At 40.8% G+C, this 23,786-nt stretch overlaps 1 protein-coding gene across 6 annotated transcripts; it reads right to left on the bottom strand.

Moving 5' to 3' along the window:
- On the bottom strand, window positions 1–23,563 carry KLHL15 (kelch like family member 15). 6 transcript variants are annotated; one of them, XM_086618742.1, is made up of 4 exons: window positions 23,535–23,562; window positions 21,110–21,206; window positions 9,609–10,320; window positions 1–2,334 (listed from the first exon to the last, which is right to left on the bottom strand). In XM_086618742.1, the coding sequence occupies exons 3-4, from the start codon at window positions 10,311–10,313 to the stop codon at window positions 1,225–1,227; spliced, it is 1,815 nt and encodes a 604-aa protein (XP_086474868.1). In that variant the 5' UTR covers window positions 10,314–10,320; window positions 21,110–21,206; window positions 23,535–23,562; the 3' UTR covers window positions 1–1,224. The 6 variants fall into 6 exon arrangements, with proteins under 6 accessions (XP_086474868.1, XP_086474860.1, XP_086474878.1 ...); XM_086618734.1 differs by lacking the exon at window positions 23,535–23,562 and adding an exon at window positions 22,714–22,753; XM_086618752.1 differs by lacking the exons at window positions 21,110–21,206; window positions 23,535–23,562 and adding exons at window positions 18,542–18,736; window positions 19,012–19,110.
- Between the last annotated feature and the right edge of the window lie 223 nt (window positions 23,564–23,786).

Here is a 23,786-nt window from a genome sequence, read left to right as displayed (position 1 = left end):
CACTGAACTGTAGTTCATCGAGTTCCGAAAATAACTGTGAGTCAAAGCAGTGCTGAGCATTTACTTATTGACATTTTCCATTTTCACAAAGACAACAACTGGGCAGCACATTCAAACATAAAACAAATTCAGGTAAGATGTGTTTACTTTTTAAAAAATAATTTATAAATAACAAATTATCAACAGTTCATTATGTAGCATCAATATAAAGAGTTTAAAGTTACTGAATCAATCAGTATATACTAAAGATAAGATACTTTGATACCAAACGAGGCCTCCAGTTACTCAAGAACTTTGAATTATTTAGCTCATTAAAGGATAGTACTATACCTTAAATTCAACAGATATGGCTGAATCTGTGCACTAATTAAAATATAGTATCATAACTGCACATAAAAAGATTTACTCATATATAGTCTTTACAGTGTATGCATGTGTGTGTGTATATTTTTTTACTCACCAACAAACACAATGCAGACAATAGAAGGCGGCATAGAAATAGTGTTTTGAATATAAAAATGTTTCATTTTCAATTTAGTAGAAAATGTGTAATTTGCATTTTGGCAGACTTACTGGTACTACTATACAAAACCAGGAAAACGGTCATGCAAAGGGGTTAAGATTATTCTTCAACTTATATAAGGGAAAACAAAAACACCTAGCAGATTTGAGAATACTTTGCAATTAATGGGAAAAGCATCCAAAAGACAAAATACAGAAATGGTTGAGTTTTGTTCTTTTAAACCTGGCTGTACCCTAGTACAGATGACAAGTTTTATTTTGATGCTCAATAAAAAATGAAAATAAAGTCTTTCATCCTTCCACAAATATTTTGTAAAAACCCAACTGATTTCAGAATCATAGTGGTTTAATGGCCATTTAAAAAAAAACAAACAACACAACAAACAAACAAAACCAAAAACAGAGAAGAAAGTATTATGGACATAAAATGTTACCAAAAAAATAACCACACTCAAAAATATATTTTTCTTTCCCCTACTTACAATTATGTTTGTTTTAAAAAACAAAGTTTTCACAATATCAGACCAACTATTGGCTTTTCTAATAAACTTGTTAAGTACTCTCCCTGTACATCCTGCTTCTCTTCAGCATTTAGCAGTTGTTCTCATACACAAGGTAATGTCTCTGAAGGAATTCAATGGTTTGTATTTTTTGACAAATAAGGTATAGCTTTTTGTATTTCATTGAGTTATTCATTCTGGTTTAGCTGCAACGTCTAACATGCTCCAAAACATATTCAGGAAAGTGCAAGCTGCAGACTTGTAAGCCATCCAGCTTGCACGGCATCCTTGGATATTCATCTTCTTTCCATTTGTTTTCCTCTGGATCAAAGGTGAGTATTGAATCACTGTAATGACCATTGTAACAAAGGCCTCCAAGAACCATTATCTGTTTGTCCAGAACAGCTACACCATGACCACTCCTACCAATTGGCATAGAAGCCAGTATAGTCCATTGATCAGTATCTGGGTCATAAACTTCTGTAGAAGGACATCCTTGAGATTCAAAGGAGGCCCTCAGGATCACACAGACACCACCAAAGACATAAAGCTTACCATTATGAGAAATCATTTTGTGAAAGCATCTGGCGTAATTCATTTTGCATTTGTTCTCCCAACAGTTAGTGACCACTTGAGTTCTCCTTGTTCGCTGCTCTACTGTCCCTTCTTTACTGGGATCAAACACACACACTTGCTTAGAAGTTGAAGATGATGTAATTCCACCAGTGATATACAACTTGTTACCAAGCACAGTCCCTTCATGTCCATATTTATTGACTGGATAGGGATCCACAAATTCCCATTTATCTTCAGTAATATCATACCGTTCAGTTGAGTAAAACGTTTCATCCCTGGTTCTCCCAGCCACTGCATAAACATATCTCCCAATAACTCCAACAGCAAATTCAGAACGTGGAACAGACATGTCTGCCATTCGTAACCAAGTGTTCTGTCTTGGGTCATATCTAAACACTTTGGATGAAGCATGAAACTCACCATCTGGCCCCAGTTCTTCCCCACCTAATAGGAACACAAAGTTATTCACAATGGCAAGGCAGTCTGGTCGTAAAGGTACTTGAGGACCTTCTAGTTCCCACCAGACCCTTGGTTTGTGCAAGAGAAGAATTTTACTGTTTACCATACTGTGTCCTATCATTCCTCTAAATACTGCAGTCTGGGGTTTGGCAGAACGAATTTTGTTCGATTTCATTTCCATCAAAGGCTGTTGGTGAACGCTATGAAAGTAATTCATGGCTTGGTCAACCTCATGTCGCAGCTGCCGGGAGTATCGATAAAACTCTGATGTTTTTACCTATGAATACATTTAAAAGATATTAAAATTCTGATCACGAGAAACAATCCAGAAAAACCTAAATGACTATGTGTCATTAGATTATTTTACTTAGTTTCATTCAGGCAATCTTGACAGCAATTGCATTCATGCACAGAGAGTTAAGCTAATGTACTGTTATCCAAAATCCAGAAGGCAATTCAGTGATTAACAGAAGTGACTAACATTTTCAGCAGAATATTCACATGCAGAATTTAAGCTGGAATTAGGCACAACTGAAATCCCCAAGTCTAAAAATCATTCTTCCTTCTCCCCCAAAAAAGCCTTTGCTCATCTTGTTTAATCCATGAAGCATCTAAATTAAAAAATGCAGTTTTCCTTATTTTGAAAAACATTCTACACACCCATCTGTGTTTACCAAGTTCTACCCTGGTCTAATTTCTGCTGAATTCTCACAACCATGCCCAATGGTATTCCCAAATGCTAGGCTCTGCTCACAGCACTATTTAATTGAGGTGAGGTGGCAAAGAAGGTACCCAAACCCCCTCCTTCAAAACAAGTGATGACACTAACCATTTGTCATGATGATTATCTTACGGTTTCCCCTCTGTTGAGTCTCCACATGTTAAAAAACGCCTTTAACACAAGAGGAAAACATCTCAACCTATAATCCTTTGGTTGTGCATTTGTTTGTTAAATTGTGGAGGTAGATTTGAACTTCCACCTCCCAGGTAAGAGTTACAACCTTTGAATTACCAGAGAGTAGTGAAGTGCTCGTTCTTGGTGCCACCTCAATTTGAAAAGAGCTATCTCTGCTCAGTTTTATTGGAGTTAGGAGGTGAGGGGGGAGATTGTAAGATTTTACCTTTCCAGGACCCCTCCTACTATCTAAGCCAATTTAAGTTCCTGAGACTGGTCCTGAGACAACATCAAAACACATCTCTGCCTTGAACGTTTTATTAAGTCTAGCTTCAGTCAGCCCTCAGGTCACCATGTGGTTCTCTCCAAAGGGGCTTCACTTGTCCTGTACAGTCTGGTCCAACACAGCATTCCACATTACACTTCTAAAACAAATAAAAACCTGCTAGATATTGCCAAATCCACAAATCCTCTATCGGGTTTGATCCTAAGTTCACATAAAACTGGATTGCTTTCAAACACTCCAAATGCCATAGTTCCAACCAGCTCCAAAAAGAGAAGCTATGCTCTGAAAAAAACATCAGGCCACTTTTCATGTATATGAAAAGCATTTTGGAAATGAATGTTCTTTGTATCTTGTGAATAAAGTAGCTGCTTGTTGCATAAACACGTACTATTTAAATTTTGTTAGCTTTCTGTTAATAATTTCTCTTCCCTGGATAGTAATTAAGACATTCTGCTGTCAGACAAACTTTTTTAAAAAAATATTTTGAACTGTAATTATTGGACATGATTCACACAGATTTTGAGATTGTCCTACACACTGGATTTTCAAAAAAAGCTGAATACTGACCTACCATTGCAAAGCACTGTATAGCTCAAGAGTTACAGTGATCTGATGGTTTTATTTATACTTTTACTTTAACCACTTTATTTTGAAAAGTTCAACTTATCTTTGCTTGGAAGAAGAGGATGGTTGCATAAAGATCACATATATTCTCGGGGCAATATCCAACTTATTTCTACCATTTTTACCAGGAAGATGATGGAGTAAAAAGGTTTACCCAGGTATAGTGCTTACAAAACACCCATAGTAAGCCCAACTCTTCTGGGGAATAACAGATCTATTTTCTTAGTGCAAATAAAGAATATATCATATAAACACAGGAGATTTGCTCATACGGAATTTGTTAGAATAAACCATATACCTTGCCTGACTGAAAAGATTGAACATAAATTCCAGAAAATATGCTGGGGGAGGGGCAGCAGGGAGAACCACAGCACAGAAAAATGGTAAAATAAAGAAAGCCTTAAAGGTTACAAAAAAATAAACAGGAAGTTAAAATAACAAAGAATTGTGGATAGGTTATTTTATCCTTAAAAGTAACTTTGAAATTCTAAAAGAGCACAACTATTTCACAAATTCCCAAACTGGAGCTATCATTTTTTTAATTAAACAAAAAGATAAACGATTTTTGTTCCACCTATATGTATTTCAAGTTTTCTTGGATGATTACAGAAGACAACAGGATCAACATGTTGACAACATGAAGCATGCCAGCAAAACCTGGCAGAGATGGAAAACATTTTTTTTTTTTTCTTTTCCCCTCAACATTTACAACTCTGTCTTTAGATCCAGAAATTTAAATGTCAGCCAGAATCTGGAATTAAAATAAGCCTCATATATCCTCACCACTCTACTCCTTCACATAGCCTAAATCTCACCCCACTAGGGTATGCAAAAGGAAACAAGGAATATCTCTAATTCCAGAAAGAGAATCTCAAGACCAGGGAAGCAATCTATTAGTAGTTTACTACTGCTTTTCTTAACAAAGACACTAACATCAAAGCAAAGCCTCAATCTCTTACCTTAAACCAGAAAGACGTCAAGAAGCAAATCCAACTACCAGTTATAAACAACTCTTTCAGACTGAAGTTCATGGGGAAGCTATCTACAAACACAGTCTTGAAGAGATGATCATGAAAATGTATAAGCACTAGGAATTCTCACACTATTCAGAAAAAAAAAAATGAACCACAAAACAAAACAGACTGACAGACTACCTAAATTCTGTTAAGAAAAGGTAGCTGGAGGCTTCCTAGACCTTGCTGTTGAGGAAAAATATCTGTGTTTCTAGCCTTCCACCTTCCATCAGAACAACCTCAGGCCATACTGGAGCAGCACCTCTCCTGAGGCTCAAAGGATAGTCTAAGACGAATGTTAGGATTCGTCTATATCTGAAAGTACAGACTGCTTGTTTGATGCAAATGAAGACAAAGCAAATGTAGGTCAGTTTGCCCACTTTCACATTCACACACTGTGTGAAATCTTCCATAATTATTTGAAAGTCCTATTCAGTCCATAGTAAGAGAAACCCTCCAAACACCAACACTTCTGAATAATTTCAGAATACTTTTAATTACTTGTGTGTATAATGAAAAGAGAGAAGCATTAAAATTTAGGTGGTTAGGTATAAAAATACAACTGTGAGTTGTGCATATATTTTAGTTTTAGTAGATTAAAGGCCATGGCCTTCAGCAAGCCTTTTGTGGGAATTTGTGTCTGACACCCAAAACATGCTGAACGAAATCTTTCAGCATTCAAAAGCAGGCTTCTGCCATTACCTGTAAGCAGCAACAAACAGGTGATCAACAAATATCTAAGTGCTTACCAACAGACCTATTCTCCTGTTAAATTCAAATGCAGAACCTCTAGAAGGAACATGCACCTAACTACCAACATACTCAACTACAGAGAACGCTCACAAATTCAAATTTCTGCAAAACATCCAGAACAGATGGAAACTACACTAACCTGATGAACCTTGAGCAAATTCTTCCTTCTACTTGCAAAAAAAAAAAATATTTTACTAGAGATTATGCTGAATCAAAACCAGACATCCATCAATCCTGCTAACTAGGATACTTATTTTCACACCTACCAACCTCTTGTCATATTCTAAGCACAACTGTAAGCCTGTCAACAAACATTATCACCATGTTAACACATGTATTCCAAATCAAAATTCAGTCAAATAGAAAAAGTCACATATATGTTTCTAAAACAGCAGCAGTCAAAATTACTTTGCAACCAAACATCAGCACACAGAGCATTGGACAAGCTGTTGTGCTTAACTTTCCCTTTTTCTATCAAGGGGCACTACTTAGTGACATTCCATGGCCAGTATGAAAACTGGTCAGTACCAGTATAGGGCCTTGAAGGGCTATTCTGCAAGTGCTATCAATCACTTATTGTTTTTCAGCCTAACCATATAAACAGGAGACGGCATAGCCTCTGTGCTGCAAGGACAATGCCCTTAAAATGAGTATTTTGCTGTGCCTTTTTAGAAACTGTTAAGAGAAACTATCACAACCAAGCTGGAAACTAACTCAAATCTAATCTTTCAAATCAGAGTGGAGCCAACAATCTATATGCCAGAATTGAGATCCTTAGCACATAATAAATACTGGCAGCAAATCTATCCAAGTCAGCAATAACATTTAGACATTAAAATATTAAGTGTGGCACCTACTTAAGATAAGAAGGGCCCACTAACCTCATCCACTAAACACTTCTTATTCTAAGCTTCACCATACGAAGTTGTAGAAGTACACATATATGAATTACTAGACATGGAGTAAACGAGAAAAAAAAAAGATAAATTCAAAATATTTATAAAAGGTGAAGTCACAATGACATAAAATTACAAGGACATTTTCTCAAAAGTTACTATTTTCTAGGGACAGGGAAGCACGTACTCAAAGATAACATGCTATTTATTCATCTTACCTCTAAAACAGAAAATCATGCATTTAGTGATCAGTAAGTTTCTGATATAAGCTGGGAATTTATAAATCACCATGAGCTAGTTATAACAAACCCTACAGACTGGGTGTAAAAAACCCCCCATCTTTTGATTTTAAGGACAGACATTCTGAAACAATACTTCATTCTAAGTAGCACACAGAAACTAAATGGAGCTTAAACAGTATATGAAGGGAAATCATGAGATGGTTGCCTACAATAACAGAGATGAACCCAATGATCTAAGAGAAATGCCCTCTAACTTTTATCTCCAACCTTCCTCAAGACTTACAGAGCCACGGATATGTTTCAAATAAAGGAGAGTGTAATGTGGAAAATGGAACTTGTGCTTCTCACCATATACTTTGACTTGATTTTCTAACTATTCCCCAAATTCTTACTTTTCTTTCCATTTTCCCTCACACATCTACATCTATTTTAAGGGCTGAAAACCAAAAAGAGTATCTATTCATACTTCAGAAGCAGTTCTTTCATGACAGTTTAGAGTAAGTGAACAGGCTCACTTCAAATGTACATCAGCCTCAAGGTATAAATCCAGAGTCGCTCCTCAATCCCTTTTTAAAAGGACAAGCCATCAGATTGTACATCTTTTAAAAAAAATGATGTAAGAAATAGAATGCCTTAAGAGGCCAAAAGTATCCTTACTGTGACTTGTAAAGTTACGTTACGTAAGTTATTTATACACTACAATGACAGGAATCTTAGAAATGCATATTAGGAAGATTACATAAGAGTACATACGACGAGCCAGCCAGCGTATAGCAAATAAAGAGTTCGCGGAATCGTAAGAGTCAACCTCAGGCTGAATTTGGTACGTTCACACAGGCGTTTAGTATGTGCTGGCTTCAGGACTAGGGTGAATTCTGTTTGTGGATCTCCAAAAAAAAAAAAAAGCAGTTTTACCAATACTTTCCCCCTTCTAACCTTCTACACACAGAAGAAAGTTCTCATCAGGTTACTTCCAGAACAGTTAACAGACATGCTCTTTTTATTTAAAAAAAACCCAAAACAAACCAAACCAAAAAAAGCCAGCATGGTCTATATTTTGATGTTAGCTCCAACTGCAGTTGTCCTGTGTCACTTGTCATGCTGGATTACTCAATGTTCTCTAGCCAGGGCACTCCATTCCTAGCTGCAGTAACAAATGACACACTTATTTAGCCATGCTTCCCTCTGCTGAGTTGTCTCCCACCAGAACCTGCACTTGCTTCTCTCTATTCCACATACAATTAATGGAAAGGGCATTCACAGATAAAGATTCTACCTGTGCGTATATAAACTGGGATGCTGAAAATTACTCCTCTCCTTAAGTTGTACCTATCTGGCCATTTGGTAGCTATCAAGATAAAACATGAGAAGCAATGTACGTGGGATTTATGCCACTGATACCAAAACCAGCTCCAGAAGTTATATATAAATGTAATGCTGAAGACCAACACGTACTTTTCACTTGCACTTAGAGAAATTTAACTGAAGACAGCTTGATGCTTCAGCTTGTACCCTAAAAACTCAAAGAGTTGAAGCAGACTCTTTCACACAATTCTGACCCTATTGGATCAAACTTAACACTCTGTAAATCCTATTGGTTTTCCTACTGAAGGGCTTAAATGATGTGATAATAAAGTAAAAGCGTTATTAAAAAGCTTCCTCTACTCGATTCGCACATACAAAAAAAACCCAAAATATAAAAACTCACTAGTCTCTGAAGTAATTAATAGCGTTTATAATTTAAAATACAAATAAGTGTAAGCATTACTGCTTAAATGATCCAGTAGCCCTCGAAACCACCAAGAACAATACAACCTTATCTGTAGATTCACTAGATGCCAAAGTAAAAATATATGGGAAATTAATTTCTAAGAAGCCCAAAACCAACACAGGGTCTTAAATCCTATTAATTCACTGAGAGTTGAAAAATACACAATTTAAAGTTTTATCTTATCACACAAAATTAACATTGTTAAAACAAAACAGCACAGTTTAAGTAATTCTGAACCTGAATATCTTTATGTTACTAGCCTGCGAAGAGAGCTGCTTACAAGGTTTTGTAATTCTCTACTGTTGACAAATACTCAGAGATTCTCAGGAACTAGAAAACAACATTTTTACCTGTTCTTCAACAGAACAGTAGAAAAAGCAAGTTCTCTTTTAACCTCTTAATATATACCAATGATCAGTTGCATTTTAGAACACCTGTTACAAAGATTCCTCTAATATTTAAAGCAAATAATTACATTTCATACCTTCAATAACTTTTGATTGCATTATCTGCCGTGTGTAGAATTTATGTGTAACTTTGCAGGATGAGGGCTTACTTCAAACTGCTGTGTCACAGCACAAGCAGTGAAGATGCAACAACAACACCACCCTGCAGATTTAACAGCATATGCTAGTTTTCATTTGTAAATAAAAAATCTGTACTTAAAACACGTAAAATTCACAGTCACTATGTTTTGATTATATTGATAACAATTACCATGACATATACCCTACATACCGTATGCAGCTACAAAATCTCTGGAAAGCAAGAAGCAACTTGTGGAAGACAGTAAGAACAATTGAAATAAAACTTGATACAAGTGACCTAATTTATAATCTCCTTTCCATATGAAGTCACTTAAAAACACATATTGTAAACCTACCTGTTCTCCAGCCACTGTACATACTATTGTCTAATAATCAGATGACAGTACTTTTAGATGTTTGTCTTCTATGGGTTTATTAGAAAAATAAATGCTATCTTTTTAAGGTCTGGGAATCTTACCTATTTAATGGCATGCTGCCCTAGCTAAATGATGAATCCTGTCTATTGCTTTTCAAATGCACCAACCTTCTCAAAAACACTGGATGGTGTCATCAAACAAAACCTGATGTTCTGAATGATGGTGTCCGTATGCCTCCAGCGTCTTCTATCATGGCGCAGCCAGGCCTGAACAGCTTCATACAGCTCTATCTCTGGAAACCTGCTCAGATGATCATTATCCAAGTAAGACATGAGCTTCTCAAAGCTCAGATAGGAAAGGAAGTCAGGTCTGGACATGAGCGGCACAAAATTCTCTAGCAGGAAGGAGTCCAATTTTTCCCTCACTCCTTCGATGTTTACACCAAAGTCATCCAGAAGTCTCATAATTTCTGCACAGTTTTCTAAGCAGATTTTAGCTAAGAGAAAAGAGCAGCAAAATTTTACCACCTCTATAAGCTGAACATACATAGCAGCCTGAAGGATTTCATGAACAGTGTTCATACTCAGTTCAATAGTTCCATAGTACATGAATTGTAGGACATGACTGAAGCCTGTAGCTGTCAGACCTTTCAAATGGATTTTGTCCTGATCTCGTTCTCGCATATCAGCTGTGAACATAATCCTGAAGTAATCACTCTGGGTGGCAAGCAGTGCTTTATGGGCCTGAAATTGGTGGTCTTCAATGACAAGTGTGACATCAAGAAGCAATCCCTCCTCATACAGTGCTCTGAATCCAGCAGAGACACTAGTGTCATGGATGGAGGAGCTAAACCCTTCCACGTCCCCTGCCATGAATCACCTGGGGGGAAGAAAAAATAAATAAATAAAAATAAAAATAAATTTTAATTTCTAATAACATATCATAAGCTCTTCCTGACCAGATAAATCCCAACTGAGATTGATATTATTAAGACTTGTAAATCTTCACCATCCTTTTTGTTTTCTTTTCAGCTGAAAAGTCAACTTAAGAAACAACTTAAACCACAAACTTTAATTACTTCTCCCCCCAAAATATTCTCATTTTAAATAAAAGGTAACGAACAAGAATAACTATGCCAAAGTGATTCCTCACTCCAAGCTACTTAGTGGTCAGACAACGAATATGCAACGCTAAAAAGGTTGCCATGTTTTTTTTCCTATCCCCCCTCCCACCCAATCCTCCTAAAGAATTTATCTCAAGGAAGCAATAAAACACCCACTCTTGAATATCAAAGGTTTCAGAAAGGAAGTCAAACTTCCTTGACTTCGGGAACAAGCTCCAGTAGATTTGTACAAGGTATAACCTAAACAAATTTTAGTCTCTTTAAAAATACGTCAATTTACTCAAAAGTTATTTCTAGGAAGCTGAACATTTTCAGAGATACTATTTAATTTTGTGTGTCTCACTTCTCTTGTAAAAACATAGTGCCTTTTCCCCTCTCTTGTTTCTTACTATAGGGATTAATTAGGTGAGGAGATTTATGAAGTGCAATATACTAAGGCAATAGGAAGCACTGACAACATTAGGTCACAACAGATAATATTCTGTATACTGGGTTTAGTGAAGCTTAATTGCTTATTAAGCATTTGAACATTTGTAGATGCATAGTGTTACTTACACGCAAGCTATAGTCGAACTGCGAATAAGTCAAAAAGAAATTAAAGACTAGTGGGATCCTGCCCTGTTAAAGTTAAGGAAGATAAATATTCAATACAAATCTATATAAAAAGCTATTAAAAATCTAGGAATTTCTCACAATCTTTCTCGACATCCTTGAGTTTAGGCAGGCTGAAGTAGCACAAGACAGCTTGAACCAATCCAACAATTTATCACTAGCCAAAAGGCAACAGCACACTCCATTCTCCCTCTCTGTCGTTCTGGGGTTGGAGCTCCTGCTGCCTACTGTGAGCCATTCCCGGGGCTCGCTGGACTGCTCTAGAAAGCCAGTTCAACACATAAACCTGACAGAAAACTAAACCAAGGCGGGAGGGGGTCGGGACACACTCAACGACACAAACACCACCACCCACTAGCACTCACAAAATCTCAAAACCAGAGAGCTTCCCGCTTATCAGTGAGCTGACTCAACGCTGCAGGGTGGGGTATGGCACAAGAACCGACCTGATGCAGAGGGCAGGACATCACACATGAGCAGCAACAGGGAAGAAGAGTAACATCTTCCCCTTCTGGCATTAATCAGCTACTAGAATTGATTCAACCATTGTTTCACTTTATCCCACCTTAAATTATACTGCAACATTCACTCAGGTTTTTTGTGCATTTAGCTCTGAATTTCCTGTAACAATTAAAGTTAATAATGTTTTTGTACTGCTAACCTACACGAAAAGCTAAACAACACCAACATCAACACATTTAACAAGCTGCTAATTGTCAAGTTAATAGAACTTTACAGCAGTATATGAACCCAGAAGTGACTCTAGGTTGGCCCAGGTTTCACAACTTCAGAGCAGTTACCGTGTTACTCCCACATCCCGACTGCTGCCATTTTAACTGGAATGTGTTTTATTAGACTCCATCAAAAGACAATCATCTTCCCTCCTTAATTCATCAGCACCTATCCCGGAAAACAAAACTGGAGATACTCTTTGTCTATGAAAAACTAAAATGGTGAGTGGGTGTTTGTAGCCACACCTCATGGAATTAGCACCGCTCCCACACTGTTGAAGCCTGCTGACAGGTTCCATGCACAACAGAGTTAAGGCTGGGAGTGTTCATGAAAATTAAGGCCTTATGACAGAGACAGAATTCAAATTCCTGGAAGTAAGAGCAGCAGTAAGAGAACAAAGCTGACAATGCAGTCACTTTCTCGCCAATATCCACGATAGCACAGTCCTCTCAATGTCACTGAAGACAGAGAGGAAAGGCAAACTCCTATGGAGCTTCATACTGCAAGTCCCTTATTCCTGAACACAACACATGCTTACCAGAAAGAAAAATTACCATTAAATATTTGTCTTAGTTGTTTCTAATTCTTACATAAAAGCAGACAAGGAAAGAATTGCTTTACTAACACTTACTACCTCAAAAAGAAGCAGCAAACTGAGAAGGAAGCATAAAGCCTGACTTCTCAAGATTTTGCTTTTGAATTGGATTTCTGATATCAAATAAAAAGGTAAACACTAATATGAGCTTTTTTCCTTTCACTAGAGCATTTGTAACTCCTCTGCTCCCCCCTCGCACCCCCAGTTCTCTGATGTTTAATAATAGCTGAGCTCATACTTCAGTCTTTCCTGTTTAAGGGATTCGGTGGTCACTGGCCTTTAAATGGACCACCCGTTTTCATTAAATATACAGGAACTTGAAACAACTATTTTGCTTGAAATTGGCCAAGAGGTTCAAAGGTTACTAGGATGCTCAGACAGTACAACTGTGTAAGTTACATTTCTTTAGGAGACCAACTAAGACATACAGCTCAGCTTCAATTCCAAGACCAACGGAAAAGACAGGATAGGATGGTTGGAATTAGCAAATGCAAGACATGAACAGAATAACAGAACAATATATTCACGGAAAAAAAGCCAGAAATGAAGTAACATTCCATTCCCCAGGTGACTGAAGCAACATGTATTAATCTGAAAACAATGGAATCTCCCATCATACAGGCTCATGCAGGTGGCAATCTCACAGAAGGGACGAAAGAATCGTACCAGTAAGCTCCAAACACATACTAGGATCTTTCCCCTTAACGTGAGAAAGATAATCATGTTATAGCTACTCTGCAAACAAAAGGAGAGAAATTAACTTTTATACAGGATAGCTTTAAAAGGCCTCTTTTACCACCCCCAAAGAAGCAAAAAGGAAAACTTGGCAGATGAAGACAAGCAGAGACAAACGGTAGAGGATAAACGCACCAAATCCAGAGGAGAGCCTTCGGTGTTCCTTTTAAAGGATCAAAACAAATACATAATACACAAACCCCCAAAAACTAGCATCAGAGAGAGCCCTGGGCAACCGGCTGTAGGTGGCTTCGCTGAGCAGGCAGGGGGGTGGACCAGGTGACCTCCAAAGGTCCCTTCCAACTTCAATCGATCTGTGATTCTGTGATCACGTTGCTTTTACATGAGAATCTACTGATTTTTTTTTTTCAATGATCCTTTTAATTCTGATTAAATAGCAATAAGACACACACACTCACAAAAATTTCAAATTTTAAATCTATCAAAAAATAAGGTATTAGGAATCACCAAAATACATTGAAAAAAACACCCCTGCATTTAAGGAACACCTTTTAGGTTATAATTTTCACATCTCCCTAAAACTGACTATTCTGTAAAAATGTATTAAAACCAGAAATTAGTTGCAAAACTCTACAATGGTAACAAAGTGATCAACACTCTGAAATTATTATTTCAGAATGTTTTTAAAACATGGAGGTTTAAGTCATTTAATCCTGCTTTTCACAACCCTGCTTATATTTAGTAAATCTACAGTTTTCAATCGCAAAATATTTTTCCTCCCAAACATCAGACAGCATTTAGTGGATTATTTAGTAGAAATAGAATCAGTAAGATTTCTCCATAACACCATCTAAAGAAGTTTCAGAATTGTATGAGTGAAAAGCAAGACTACTTGTCTTCCTAATTAAATAAAAGAGTAAATACCCCTTTTGTGGCATAAAGCCATATACAACATCAGCAGATCTATTTTTCTTTACAACACGGAAATGTATTGGCCAGTACCAATACACAAGTGGGTTAATACAGCACAGAGACTGGGAAACTAGATAGTTAAATGTATATTATGATCAACTGGTAAAAATCTTCTATAGCTAATATCCTTAGTCAAAAGCAAATAGCAATGTGGTAGTTCAAATATTAAAAAAGCAATACAAAATACTCTCAAATGAAGTCATTTTTCTAAAGCGTAGCTATGCCATTCCTCCCACACACCGACTTGCAATCTTAGACATAATTCTATGCACGATTCAAATGTTGCAGCTTATTTCCCAGATGACAATAACGTAACGATTTTTTTTTTCATATTTTCAATAAATATGCAAAATTCAGAGTTAGATTTTCTTGACCCATGCAAATCACAATAACACACTTAATCCTAAGGAAGACATGTAGCCTATAGTGGTCTGTAAGAAAACTGGAACAAAAAATTCCAATGCATAAACAATAAAGGGGGGGGAAAATCATCTAAGTTGATGTTCTGCATTGTTCTGCGCATACTAGAGCTGATCAGTATGATGCAGCACAGGAAGTAAGACTCTCTGCTGAAAAGCCAAAAGAGAAATACGCTTAACCTTATTAGCTTTTCCTGACGTTTCTTCCTTTTAGCACATAATGCATCAGAGTCTACTCTGCCGTGACTGTAAAAGCCCTTCAAACACTGATTTCTCATCTTTATTCCGCAGCTGTAACATAAGTCTGAAAACCCTGTTCCAGACTGCTTTTTCTTGCTAAACAAGGAGAACCTTCTTTCCTCAGGGTGTCTGAGGCTCCTAATCACAAGCAGAAGAAATGGAGTCTAAATGCACAGCCTACTGAGAAGGAAGTTACGGAATACCCACTTTTGGCTCATGCCCTGCTTGATTTAAAAATCTATCCAAAAGCAGTACTTCCTGAAAAAATGCCCTTTAAATAAATGTGTTTATGTAATATGTAAGCTTATATGCAGTTTCTAGGGATAGAAATGTATTGTTCTAAGAAAATATTGCCAAAACCAACTCTAGCACACCAGCTGAAAGGCAGATTTCTGTTTTCCTTTACTGCTGTTCCTTAATAACTCATTTGAGATGCTGAGACAGAACTAGCAAGTTCCTTTGTTTACAGATTTAGAAGTATTTGTTCATTCTACCTATCTCATAGAAATTCTATGAGAAAGCACCTATGCAAACACAGCTGAACAACAAATTTTCACACAATAAAACACCATACCTTCAAGTTACATGAAAACATTTCACCAGACATACAGAACCATATTTTGGTTACACAAAGTACTAAAACAGAGCTTAAAATCCTATAATCTGTTCCATCTATCCCATTCCTTTCCTCCAAACGCATGCATTTAAATGCAAATTTTAAAGCCATTACATATGCTTTATTTAGTGAGGTGTGTAGAAAAGATAGATTTGCATAGAACAATTCTTTGATCCTAATTTCGTCAAAATAAACACTTTCCTGCACAAATAGGACGTTTCTCCATAGCCAAATGTTATAGACACATATGAAAACACAGTACACAGAGTCATTTGCACATACAAGCAAAACATACACAACTGCACATATTCATCACTAAAAACTGGGCCTTTGAATGCAGTGTACTGCAATGTGTGAGAACGTGTGTATGAGTATATAAATGTGTGTTTACACAATATAAATATTTACTCCCTTGTCGGAAGCACAATTTTTCATCATAATTCCCCACTAACAGCAACAGAAAGCATGATGTAAAAGTGAGATAGATCAATAACCAGCGGATATCGAAACTTTCCATTGCTGCAACAATTGCAAATGCAGAAAACAAAGAAACACATCAAGTTTGTACGTGTTTAAATTAGTTATAAATCCTTTATAATTTTATAAATTAGTTATAAAATCCTTTATAACTAATATGTTAAGTTTGGGGAACAATTTATCTTAAACACATCGGTAGGTTCATGCTAAAGACTTCATCCAATCCATGATGAGAATTCTGGAAAAAAATGGATACTTTAGGACCAAGGAGTTAGGAGGTTACTGATCGCTACCAGTCAGAGGAACCAGACTGCCAGAACTCTAGAAATTAAAACTTGAGTACTCCTGGAAAGCGTCCACACTGCATGAAGAATTTCTTAGGGGAGCATCTCTGACCATGACAGCTCCTCTTAACAATCCCGAGCCACGGTGCTATCACTGAGCGACCTGCACCAGTTCATAACAACAGTGGCAATATTTGCAACACATCAGTTGTCTCTGAGGTCATTAGGGTTACGCTAGACACATTACCAGAACCAGTTATAATCAAACATATGAAGAGTCAGTATGGATTGTGTCTCAATTCATTATGGTTATATGTCATTCTGTAAGCACGCTAGAACCCTGCTGAGTAGTTTTCAGCTATCTTCATAGATTACAGCACTAGAAGGGAGTGCTTTATTGTGTTTCCTTTTTGAGAAAGCTCTAACTCAAGCAGGTGTTGGTGGTCTCGTATGCATGTATTCATAATGGATAGGTTTCTCAGCTCATACTACTCTCTGTTCCTAAAAACTTATACTGTAACTCAATTTAGTATTTCTACGCACAAGGATCCAGAACATTACAAGCACAGACACAAAAGATCAAAAACATTGTTTTAAAATACTGTTGAAAAGTACAGTTTTCACATACATTGAATTTAGATGAATACTAATCGATTATGTCAGAAGCTTCCTATTTTATAACACTAGCCACCAGAGAATAAAATATGCTCCTCAAATCAGCCCTTAAATCAAGCTTTAGGATGATTCTCAAAGGATTCTGATGAAAGCACATGCTTGACAAGCATTTTAAGACTGCCAGACATATGCATCAGCTGTTGCTGTTGGACCAGTTTAACTTCATCTAACTGAATCTAAACTCAGCTTATGTCTCATGAATTAACATCAATGAGGTATACATTAGTTTCTCACAGTATTAGCTCATTGTGTGGATGATGTAACTGTACTTCACAGACGGTAAGACAGTTTAAACCATTTGACTAAAAGATTATTGCATCGCCACGCCTGTACAGAAAAACATGCTTCCAAATACAGAGTAAGCTCAGCTCAATGGTCTTCCAATCACATTTACTGACACCACAACAAGGGTCCAGTATAAAATATTTTTAATATATCTGTAAGAATGAGAATTGTCTTTAACTAGGAAAACTTGTATCACTAATACCTAAGAGTTAAATGATGGTAGTGTGGAAAACTACAGATTTGCCACTGCTCTCAAAGAGAACAAGACTGCCTTATTGTGAGTGCCAACATTCATAGAATCATAGAATCATCTGGTTGGAAGAGACTTTCAAGATCATCGAGTCCAACCATTCACCCTGCACTGTCTGGGTCCCTAAACCATGTTGCTCAAACACATACACGGTTAATATAATGATTCATTTTCCAAGTATAAGAAAAGATTATTAATAAAGAGTGATTTTCTCATTGTGAAGATATTTATCAAGAAAATCATGGTGTATTTCATACAGAAAAGTAGCAAGTATTTCTTAGTAGCAAAAATCTAATACTACTTTTTTATACCAAAGTGTTTGGACTCTGTCACATAAATTTTTAGCATAATAAAAAGGTAATAAGCTACAAGTAGTATTTAAACTATATTAGTAAAAATAATTTTAATCTAAATTAAGATAGCTGAACTACTCCTTACAATTGTCTTTTTGTTATTATCTATATATTTATTGCTAACTTAGTTAATACTTTTAGCATCTTCTGAGAAAATGAGATTAATGAGACTGTGCCTTTTGTTCAAGACACGCAGCTTTTGACCTCCTGGACGAATGTCAACCTCATTTGTCAGAAAGACAGGAATCTCAAACATTCTAAATTTCTACAAATTTTCCCCAAATTGGCAGCTAGATACATGGAAAAGATCCGATGTCTCCAGTGTGAGCTCAACAGTTCTGCTGTTCTGCTCTGCTTGCTGAAAGGCAAATCAACACATGTGTAGATCCAAACCAGCCATGGGGTATAATTAAGGAAAGTGAAAGGAGATGAGTGACAGTGGGAAAGTTTATAGGACATGTGGTAGAAATTAAACACGTTGTTAGGTGTTGGAAGGCAAAAGACAGAAAGGATGCTGGCACGTGGTGATTTGCTGGGGGGATCTGAGTGTGAACTGGGGCAATGGCAGTGAAAGAACTGGGTTATTATCTTAGGGACAAGTATACTCAACAAAGAAGTCAACAGGAAGCCAGACTTCAGTAGTTCTGCCCTTTTATCCAGTAACGGCTTTATGGTTCCCCATTCTTCAAGAGAAGAGGGGGGTGGGGGGCGGAACCCAAACCATCAAACCCCCAAGAACGTTAAGCTTTTAAGCGACATTTAAGTATTTACCAAGTAGGTCAAAGCTCCAGTACCAACCCTGCACGGCAGTCTACTCATTCCGATCACTGATACTTTTTTCTCCCCCAATACCGCTGATCGCGAAATAGCCATTTTCGGGGTAGGAACTCAGATGACCTACTTCAGCTTGCCTGCTTGACGCGTTCAGCACCGCTCCGCCGTGAGCGAAAGCTGAGGCCGAGTACCCTGAGGAAAGGGGCGGGCGAGCTCTGAGTTAGAGACGTGCAGCCATAGCAGCCCGCGGCGCCCGGCCCGGGGCTACGGCCGCCCCTCCGAGGCCGCCCGCGACCCCCCGCCCCGCGGGCGCGCAAGGCTTTCGCGGCGCCTGCCCGCCCGCCCGCCGTCCCCGCCTGCCTCGGCCGGCGGTGGGTCTCTGGAGACCAGGAGGGGGCCCGGGCCGCCCTCGGCGGGGCAGGCGGAGGCGGGAGGGCCCCGGGGCCGCCGGCGGCGGCTTCACCTACCTCTCGGCGGCGGCGGCGCTGAAGACGCGGCTCCTCCCGCTGGACCGGCGGAGAGGGGGGTCTCTGTGTAACATAAAGCCGGGGGCGGCGGAGGCGGCGGCGGAGGGAGGCGCCGGGGGGGCTGAAGAGAGGGGCAATGGCTGAGGCAAAGCTGGGAGGAGGAGGAGGCGGAGGAAGGGGGGATCCTGGGCTCCCTCCTCCCCGCGGTCCGTGCTCAGGGGGAGGTGGGGAGCCGCCCCCCGCCGCGCGCTGCCGCGCCGCGCCGCCTGGGCACCGGCGCTCCCGGCCCTGCCTGGCCCGGCCTCGCCCCCGGGGTCCCTGCCGCTCCCGCCCGCCCCCCGCCGCTCACACTTGTTTACCTTCCGCGCTACCTAGCGCGGCCGCAGGCGCCATCTTCCCCCGCGACAGGCACCCCGCGCCGGCCGTCACTTCCGCCACCACCTGCGGGCCCGGCGGAGGAGGAGGGGGGCGCGCCCGGGGCGGCGAACGGCCACCGCCGCGCCCCCACCTCGGGGGGGCCCAGCCCGGCCCGGCCCCGCTCGCAAACCCCCTCCCCGCGCCATGCCCTCTCCCACCGGCACCTCCCTGTCCCTCGCAGTGCCAGCCGGACGCCGGGACGGCCCCACCACCGCCAGCCCGCGCCAGCAGCTGCGGGAACATCGGGCGCGCCGCTGGGAGAGAAGCCCCTTACCGGAGCCAAGCGGAGCTCGGGAAAGCGGCACCAACAAGCATCATCTGCGCCTGGCTCGCGAGGACGCTCATCCACAAGCATCCACTTTGGGTGGCTCAGGGGTGTGCTGTTGTCTCCCACCCCTCGGCCTCCCGCCGGCTCCCGCTGCAAACCGCGGCCCCTTTCCTCAACGCTTCCGCAGCTCCTGCTCTTGTCGGGGCGGGGGGGGCAGCCCCCCCGGGGGCGTTTCGCTAAAACCCACCCCCGTGAGGAGCTTGTCGAACTCGTCCCCTGACATCTGGTCAGCTGCAGGTGCTGCAGGCTGATCCCAGCTCCCTCCTCGCCACCGGCAGCCTGGCCTGGCGGCGTGGGAACCGGGTCACCCTCACCGGAGCCCAGCGGGTGAGGGCTGCCGGCCACACGCGCCCAGCGCAGCTGCCCTTGAGCAACGAACCGCACGCAGCTGACGGGGATCGGCAGCCCAGCGTGGGATGAACAGGGCTTTGCCTCAGCACAAATGTCACCTCCTTGCTTTCTCCGTCTTTCTTGCCTTTGCCTGGCAAACTGTGACTTTTGTAAGAGGTGAACTAAACTTAGGTGGACCTTTGGTTTGCCACTGCCGCCCCCAAACCATTCGCTACCTGCTACGTACTTCCCGTCACCTTCTGTGTCACTTACTGCCTTAAATAGCAGGCCACATGCTGCCATCCTCTCCCTGTTTATTGCCATTCCCATCTCCTTTGCTGCCTATTTTCGGTCTCTCATTACCACCCCCACCCCATTCTTGGTTTATAAAACAGGAGCATACCTCCTCTATAGCTGCCACCCCCAAACTGAATGTCGTTCCCACCTTTCACAGCTTCACACAATGAACCAGCTATTGCAGGCGCTGCTTCACAAAAGACTTCCCACTGCCATTCCCACTCTGTTCAACTGCCCTCCTACTGCTCCCCCACCGCCTACTTCTCCCACACTACAATCAGCCTGCTGTCATTCACTTCTTCATCCCAATGGCGTGACCTCTCTCTACTCAAAATACTTCAAACTCCATACTATTCCACCTTATCTGCTTACTCACGCAGTAAATTTGTCCCATCTCCCCAGCCACTGTCTAAAAAACCATTGCTTGTGCGCTTACGGGGAAACAACCAACCTTTACATATAGTGACTCTGCCAAGGCAGCTACCGTTCCTGCTGCCTAAGTCTCAAAGGAAAGACATTCTCTCCCTTACTCATAGGTTATGTCTCCTGCTGTACCGAGCACGTGTCCACTCATGTCTCACGCTTCAGCAAAGAAAAACTAGAGTAAAAATTAATACACAGGAATGACACAACCACAACTACACGCATCCTTCTGCCCTTTTTAGACTTCTGACCTTCAGAGGTCAGTGAGGGTGGAAAAAACCAGCAGGGCTGTTTTGGTTTTACCTGACTGTCATTTTGTTGTTTGCAGTCTGTGGCAAGCTGAGGCGTAAGATGATCTTCAGGTCTCTCCTCCACACTGCCACAGAAGGCGACCTCAAACCTAGTCAACAACAACAAAAAAAAGCCCAACAGCTTTGACAGACTTATCCTCGACATTTAAACACACAACCTCCCCCCCACCTCTTTCCCCTTCACATTGGACAGTTTGCCTCTACTGAAAAAATTAAAATATGTTAATAGCACCTCAATTCTAATTTCCTACATAAAAAATGTGAGTGTTAGATTTGGGCCCTCAACAATGACCAGCGCTATCAACATTACCTTAGTTAGTATTAATTTACACAGATATTCAGGCTAAACCCTCTGATTCAGGCATCTGTACAAAGTCAGTTACTAAGTAGTTCCCACTGGCTTAGATGAGACTACTGCAATGAACAAAATTCTGGACATACGTTTTTGAGTTATATTAATATACCGCTTACCATTTCATTAGAATAGTTTTAAACATCATTTAATTTATACCTATATGTATAATATACTTGACCACTCCCGAAAATGCTTTTTACCTACTTTCATTAGACATTTGCAGTCTTTAGACTTCTCTGTTTTTTCCTTCATGCTACAACTATTCCCAAATATAGTGAGTCAAAGTAACAAGACTATCTCAGAATATGTTAAATGTATAATCTCATTGTTAAAATAGGAGCAACAGTTTGTGTATTTTTTTCAGATTCCTGACAGGGTTCTTGGCGAGGATTAAATCATCTCTAAAGGCTGCTGCAAATGTGACAAAAACTGTTTCCATAATTTTACACTGCACTGCATTATTGCATAATTTAAACAGCTAAGTAACTACAGAGTCTAGTATTTTCAGTTCATTTTCATAAAAGAGTGATTATACATGCCTAGACGTCGAAGCAACTACAACCAAGTATTGCATCATGTTCCCACTATACTTTGTGCATTTCAGTCACAAGCACCTATAGCTTTTACCAGAAGTGAGATATTTTATACAAAATTGAAAACATCATGTGGCCTGATGAAAGATTAGATATGAAAATTTATTTTCCAGACCAATGTGCAAAAATATTGGGTTGCAAGATAAAATACATTTTGTCACTGACAACACTTTTATGTGTACTGTAAGGATTGTTACCATGGTCTTATATTCCTTCCTTCAAAACAAGAATGCTAGCCATGTATTGGTTCTAGGTATATCCAGCAGAACTCAGATCCTAACTCTTCTATCAGGAAAGAACGGAAATAGCAGTACTTGTGAAAGTGGGAGGTTACAAGCATTGTTAAACCAGGCATACCAGTTTCGTACAGATTTCCATTATCGCATTTCAATCACATGATTGTGCGCTCCAAACCTGGTTTGGTTTTTTTTTTTTTTTTTTTAACCAAGCAGTTAGCCAGGCAAAATCTGAGAACCACCACCACATTTTCCAGCAGGCAAAGCCACTGTTGATGAATGTGCACGTATTTGGCACAATTGGTTACTTGCACTGAAAGCTGCTTCTCTGATCATACAAAAAATCCTATTGCTAGCAATATCCTCAATGCCTTTAATAAGTTTCCATGAAGGAGAAGTCAATTCAATTTACCATGGGGGACAGTTGTGAATTTGGCCTTCAGTCTCTGTTGAACCTCAGGAATTTTAATTCCATTTTTGAAGCATTTATGTCACACTCAACTCTGAAAAGAGCAAGCATTTAGTGGACTTTTTAGCTGCTTTATACAAAAGATTCAAGCCATTTGTATCTTGGGGTAGGGTCTTGTATCCATATGGTCTCCATAACACTGAGCACACACCCTACGAAAGACAGTAACAAGAGAAAGGCTGAAATTCGAAATCTTACCAGGCTGATAGCCAGCAGAAATGACTAACATACACAGAGGGATATTTTACCGCTCAGGCTGATCAGACACCTAATCAGCTATGCTCCTTTCTAGTGCACACAGGCATGTCTCGCTTCAATTTCACACCCATATTCCTTTCTGCATCACACCCGTTCCCTGCCCCAAACACACCTACGCTGTCATGCTGTTAGATACGCATAAAACGTAACCACAGGACTCATCTCCTTTTTTGGGTTGTATCTTTGAACCAAACTAGGTCCCCATCCTGATGGCCCCGCCGAAGCAGCGGCTGTATTTTACGTAAGCGGCACACGCAGCACTGGCGGAGAGCACCCGCGGGCCCCGCCGCCGACAAAAGACAACCTCCTTTCCACAGAAACACGCAGAAGCGCAGATTCCCCCGACGTTTGCTCCCACAGTAGTAACTGACAGCCGTACGTAACACCACCCACCCACACGCACTCGCTGGCGGCGCGTTTAAACCAGCCACCACCCCCCCCTCCCCCGCCCTCACCGACCCCCCCCCCGCCGCAGCCCCGCGCCGCCCCCAACCCGCGGCCGTTACCCGACGCCGCGCGCCTGGCGCGCTCCCGCCGCCCCGCCCCGCGCATGCGCATGCGCTCGCTGCCCTGCCGGCGCCGGCGCACGCGGAGCGGCGCTTGCGGCAGGCCCGGTTGCATCACCCGGCGCGAGGGCGACGGGGGTCCTTCTCGGGGCTGCCCAGCGGCGCGCCTGAGCCGCTTCCGCCCCGCGGAGGGGCTGGCGGCGGCTCCGCGCCGCCCAGCGCGGCGGGTGCCCGAACCGAGCGTCTGCCTCC

This window comes from Tauraco erythrolophus, chromosome 1, assembly GCF_009769465.1.
Source record: "Tauraco erythrolophus isolate bTauEry1 chromosome 1, bTauEry1.pri, whole genome shotgun sequence".
In the NCBI taxonomy this organism is placed as follows: Eukaryota; Metazoa; Chordata; class Aves; order Musophagiformes; family Musophagidae; genus Tauraco; species Tauraco erythrolophus.
Note: the sequence above shows the minus strand (reverse complement) of the source record. Positions and strands in the feature narration are given on the sequence as shown.

Bases quoted from the DNA above. Each gene is read 5' to 3' on its own strand.
- KLHL15 (XM_086618765.1), bottom strand. From the start codon at position 10,313: ATGGCAGGGGACGTGGAAGGGTTTAGCTCCTCCATCCATGACACTAGT. The intron at 2,335-9,608 runs GTTGGTGCATTT...ATGTATTCATAG, and splicing joins CATCCAGTGTTTTTGAGAAG to GTAAAAACATCAGAGTTTTA.